The 5,841-nt window shown below is 47.7% G+C and overlaps 1 protein-coding gene across 1 annotated transcript in view; it reads right to left on the reverse strand.

Annotated features, from left to right (window-relative positions):
- LOC120045058 (protocadherin alpha-C2-like) overlaps positions 1-4,614 on the reverse strand; it is a 31,104-nt gene extending 26,490 nt beyond the window's left edge. Inside the window, exon 1 of the mRNA XM_038989897.1 lies at positions 2,052-4,614. Within this exon, the coding sequence (XP_038845825.1) occupies positions 2,052-4,577 (2,526 nt within the window). The 5' untranslated portion in view covers positions 4,578-4,614. The remainder of the gene's footprint in view (positions 1-2,051) is intronic.
- Between the last annotated feature and the right edge of the window lie 1,227 nt (positions 4,615-5,841).

The raw sequence follows: 5,841 nt of genomic DNA on the forward strand, positions 1-5,841 counted from the left end.
GTTAAGAGGTAAAGGGAGGCTCTCCTAGGGCAGTCACACATTACTCAAGTTCATTGATGTTCTCCTCCAGAAGGCTGCTCCATGTGGATGTGTGTTTTTTCAATTAATGTAGTTTGTTTTCCACAAGGTTTACACATTGCATGAAGGTTCATAATGGAGCTTCAGAGATTTGAATATGTACATCTTGAAAACACAAATCATAACCACTGACATCATTAGAGCCCTAGACATCAGATCTGTGGGTAGGGGTGAATACGGTAGTAGTTTAAGACTCATACATGTTTAGGCTTCAGTAGGTGCCCCAGATAAAGAGGGTACATAATGTTCTTTAATTAGTTTCATTCTGAAGGGAGTATCTCCTGCTCTGAGACACAACCTCTCTGAGTGAATCTAATTTGTGGGGCTGGAAGTTAATTTCATTTCCACCACCATTCTTATCTTGGCCAGATGCTGCCTCTGCTCATTGCTCCATCTTGACCCATCCACGACCACAGCCTAAACCCCAAAACATTCCAATCAACCCCATGTCACCTCCGAACTACATTCTGACAATGTTTTGACCATCAATCTATCCAATCCCGAGAGTAGAGCGCTGAAACAGCAGAGCATCAGATCGTACGACAGCCAACCCATTAGAGGACACAGCCCAGATCTCTGCTCGTTAGAGTAAACATATGTTCGCGCCAGTTAAACAGAGACAAAAATACAACAAATCAACCTTAAAACATGGCTAATGGAAGCAGAGAGCCCATGGATTTCAGAAGACATAGCTGCTGAATACAGCCATTTGCACACTCTCCAGGAACGTTAATTACTTGAGCTCTAGTCTGTAATGAAGTACCCCTATTGGGAGTTTTACTGAGGTTAAACAAAAACCAAACTTGTGATTCCTCGATAGAGAACATGTTTATCATGAGTGCTGCTGCAATACGTAACATTCCAGCCCTGTTGTGGTAAACATATGCAGGGCTATTTATTTTTCATTTCCTGTAGTACTCGGCCTTGACTCCTAAGCCATGCTCGACCATGAATGCCAACACTTTCCTACGGCAGCATAGTGCTGCAGTGGAATAGGTTCTAGAGAGGAGAGACAGCAGGAAAGACTGCTAGAGAGAACTCTGAGTGAGGAGTCAATGTGGCAGACTGGAGAGGAAGGAATATAGGAGTAAAGTTATGAGAGGATCTTTCAGTTACTGCAATTTAACACAGACGTTGTTGTGACTAAAGAAAAACAAGACACAAAGACACACACACACACACACACACACACACACACACACACACACACACATATATATACACTGTGCAGCCACATTTAAACTGGAGAAATCACAGACACACAACCATACACACACACACAAAGAAACATGTCATATCTGATGCAGTCTCAAGATGTACTGGCAAATAAAAAGAATATGACAACAAAGCAAACAATATGACAATGAACGACTTCAGCTAGCATGTAAAACCACTGAGCCTCTACAGCCCTTCATGTAACAGACAGTTCAAAGAACAGTGGTAGGATGGAATGTGTTCTACAACACTCATCTAAAGACAACCAACACCAACATAGCTAATACATATAAAGCCTAGTACAGGGGTGTCAAACTCATTCTGCCCTGGGAACCGCAATCGGTCTTCAACATGGTCCAGAGAGCCGCTCTGAAAATGTGTAATATTTCCTCACGGTCGAAAGTGGCAAAAGACAGTCCTCTATCCTTTGTTTTTTAAATTGTTGATACTCCTAGACTGTCTAGTTTTAATTTCTGTGATTATTTGCGAGCTGGACACAGTCAAGAAACTTTATAAATGTAGGTCCATTCTAATTTCTACACACTTTCAATTTGGTTTTAGTCATTTTAAAGTATATTGAGAAATGCATATCGTTTTTAAATAATTTCTGTACTCAAACCACCCGCAGGCTGTATGCTTGACACCCCTGGCCTAGTATGTAATCTGGAGAGGTGGCAGATTGTGAGGCTATACTTCTGTTATGCCATGCATGACCTGTTAGTCATTTGGCTTAAAAGAAGAGGAAAAATATGACGCACCTCTGGGCATACTTGCAGTGAAGCGTCGGGCATGCTTAGTCTCCGTACAAACCCACTACCTCCTGTGAAGAAGCGCTCAGAACCCCAGGTGCCGCTAATGGGCCGGCCTGTGTTGTAGAACATGAAGGTGTCGCTGCCTGAGGTGGCCGTCAGACAGGTCTTGTAGCAGTAGGTCTTGGTCATAGAGCCATTCCCACGCACCTCAATGTAGTGAGGATCCACCTTGAGGTCTCTCCGCAGCGCCACATTGTTATTGGATTGTCCCCCACCACCACCCCCAGCACCACCTACTATGCTGCTGCTCCCGCTGTCAGGGGGGGTCTTTTGGGATACGCAGCAGGGGGAGCAGGAGCCAGGCTGGGTGCAGTAGGCATGGCAGCGCACGATGGCCAGCACCACCACAGTTACCAGGAACACAAAGGTGGTGGCGCTCAGAGCCACGATCAGATAGAGGGTCAAATTAGAAAAGAGCAGGGTGCTGTGGGGCCGGATGACCCTCTTAGGGTCAGGGGTCACCTTGGGTGGCACCTCCATGACAGCCACATTGACAGTGGCAGTGGAGGAGAGAGGCGGCTGGCCGTGGTCTCTCACCAGTACAGTCATGCTGAAGGAGGTGGAGTTGTCCTCCAAGACCCTGCGCGTGGTGCGGATCTCCCCCGTGTGTTCGTGCACCTTGAACAGTTCCAAGTCTGTGCACTGATCCAACACATAGATCAGCCAGGCATTGGGACCTGCGTCTGCGTCGTACGCCACCACCTTGGTCACCAGGGCGCCAGCCTCAGCGTTCTTCAGGACTGTCTCTGTGGAGCGCGTACTGTTGCCTGGGGGATTGACGATCTCAGGCACGTGGTCGTTCTGGTCCATGATGTAGATGTAGACAGTGGCCACCCGGCTGAGGGGCGGAATGCCTCCATCCTGAGCTTTGACCTGGAAGTGGAACTCCCTGAGTGACTCATAGTCAAAGGCGCGCAGGGCATAGGCCTCTCCCGTTTCGGCCTTCACAGAGACGTAAGAGGTGACAGGGATCCCGTGGTTGTTGTCATTGAGGACAGTGTAGGTGATGCGTCCATTCTCGTTGACATCTGAGTCCTGGGCCTTCACAGTGCACAGCGAGGCCCCGGGGGCGTTGTTCTCCGTCACATAGACCGTGTAGGAGGTCTGCTCGAAGCGTGGCGGGTTGTCATTCACATCAGCCACATCCACCTGTATGGTCTTTTGGGAGGAGAGGGGTGAGGTGCCGCCGTCAGTGGCGCTGAGGGTGACATTGTAGGCAGCGGTGGTTTCACGGTCCAGGAAAGCGGAGGTGACCAGGGTGTAGTAGTTTCTAAAGGACTTGATCTTGAAGGGGAGGCCCAGGGGTATTTCCAGGCTCACCTGTTTGTTAGCACCAGAGTCCCGGTCTGTGACACTGATCAGGGCCACCACGGTGTCAGCCCGGGCATCCTCCCTCACTGGGCTGGAGAGAGAAGACAGGACTATCTCTGGGACATTGTCATTCACATCCACCACCTCCACCACCACCTTACAGTGGGCTGCCACAGCACCAGGGCCTTTATCCATGGCCTGGATATACATCTCATAAGAGTTGGTTTCTTCATAGTCCACATTGCTCCTCACTCTGATCTCTCCCGTGTTGCTGTCCATGCTGAACATCTGTCTGACTCTCTCAGGAGTGTAGCTGCTGAAAGAATAATACACCTCACCATTGGTACCCTCATCAAGGTCTGTGGCATTCAATTTGATGACCAGTGTGTCTTTTGGTGAGTTTTCTAACAATTTTACTTTGTACACTGAGCTGTCAAATACAGGGACATTGTCATTGGTGTCCAGGACTCGCACATTAATTTTAGCTGAACCGGTTTTTGCTTGTGTTCCGCCATCTGCAGCAGTCAGAATTAATTGGTGGTAAGGCGCCAGCTCGCGGTCAAGGGGCTTTTTGACCACGAGCTCAATGTGCTTGCTGTTGATGGAGGGTTTGTTGGAATCCAGCGCGAAGTGTTCGTTTGGGCTGAGTCGATATAGACGAACGGAGTTGGATCCCACGTCCGGATCCAGGGCATTCTCAATGGGGAAACGAGACCCTGGTAAAGCCGATTCTGTAATTTCCAATTGATACTCATCTCTAGGGAACTTCGGCGCATTGTCATTAGCATCCACAATCTCCACCTCAACACTGTGCACCTCGGATGGGTTTTCAACAAGCACCTCTAAATGTATAAAACAGGTGCTGCTTAAATCACACAACGTCTCTCTGTCGATTCTTTCATTGACAATTAATTTTCCATTTTTGGGATTGACATCCACATACCGTTTTCCACTGGTGGTTACCTTTATCTTTCGATTGGAGAGCTTTCGGATATCCAACCCCAAATCCTGCACAAGATCCCCCACCGCCGCTCCATTTTCTAATTCCTCAGGAATAGAGTACCGTAGTTGTCCAAGTGAAAGGCCACAAAATAAGAAAAATACAACAAAAGAAAGAGCCACATTGTTTCCTATACAGTTACATATCCCCGTAACAGCCATTGCAAGCTCATGGGATCCGCAGACGGATTAAATACAGCCTCCCACCACCGCATTAAAATAAGTTAATTGGTTCCCCGTTAAATGCAAGAGGAACGGCACATCCATTCCGTTATCTGTTTGAACGGATACTTCTCCAACGCATCCATGTTGCCTTTGTCCGTGATGTCTTTTTTCTCTCCTCGGCGCGCGGCTGACGGGTGTGTTTCCCTGCCACTGGTGCTGCGTATCTCGCTCTCGCGCGCTCAGGGTCTCTCTCTCTCTTTCTCCCCTTCTCCTACCCCACTGGTGCAACCTCCCCCGCCTCCCCATCAATTTCTCCCTGTGTCTCTCTCTCTACCTCCAGTGCTCAATGTGATGGTGTCAGTGCAGAGCAGCGGGGGAGGGTCCGTGTGCTCAAAGACGGTTGGCTGCATTTCACATATCAGCACCTTAATTAAGAAAAATAACAGAACTGAACAAATCCACCGCCTTAGATTGGTTTCATTTATGGCCATTTACCGTGTCTGTGCACATGATAAATTGAGTCAACACTGCAATACATCACTCGTTTAAATGGATATGGAAAACCAGCAGAGCTGTATGGTTGAAAATTAAATTGTTAATTTGGGTTGTCCCACCAATTATTCTCTATAGTATTTTTTTAATCATTATATCAAATGTGCAATTAGCCTGCCTCATGCTGCGACGCAAAACCCTGCAGTCAAATTTTACAACAGGTAGCCGATCTCAAACATGGCACGTTTTGGGGACTGTAATTGCCCTGATTAGTTTGAACCTGAACCGCTGCATGGCGGCTTCCCCTAAAGCAGCTCTTATAGCTCTGTCCTCTGCTATAGCGCACCCTGCACCGCCACATTTGGGAAAGGCATATAACGATGCAGATCACTGGCATCGCCCTTACATCCACAACCTCTAACACAGGGATCGCTGTCAGTGCTAGTGTAACGGCTGTCAATGTCGTTCTCCTCCTCGGACGAGGAGGAGCATGGATCGGACCAAGATGCGGAGGGATAAGTGTTCATTATTTAATGACAAAACAACAAAGCACTTCAACATACAAAACAACAAACGTGACAAACCCGAAACAGTCCTGTGTGGCCCAAACGCTGACACAGGAACAAACACCCACAAAACACAAGTGAAACCCAGGCTGCCTTAGTATGATTCTCAATCAGGGACAACGATAGACACCTGTCTCTGATTGAGAATCATACCAGGCCGAACACAAAATCCCAACATAGAAATAGAAAACATAGACTGCCCA

Source organism: Salvelinus namaycush, chromosome 3 (genome assembly GCF_016432855.1).
Source record: "Salvelinus namaycush isolate Seneca chromosome 3, SaNama_1.0, whole genome shotgun sequence".
NCBI lineage: Eukaryota > Metazoa > Chordata > Actinopteri > Salmoniformes > Salmonidae > Salvelinus > Salvelinus namaycush.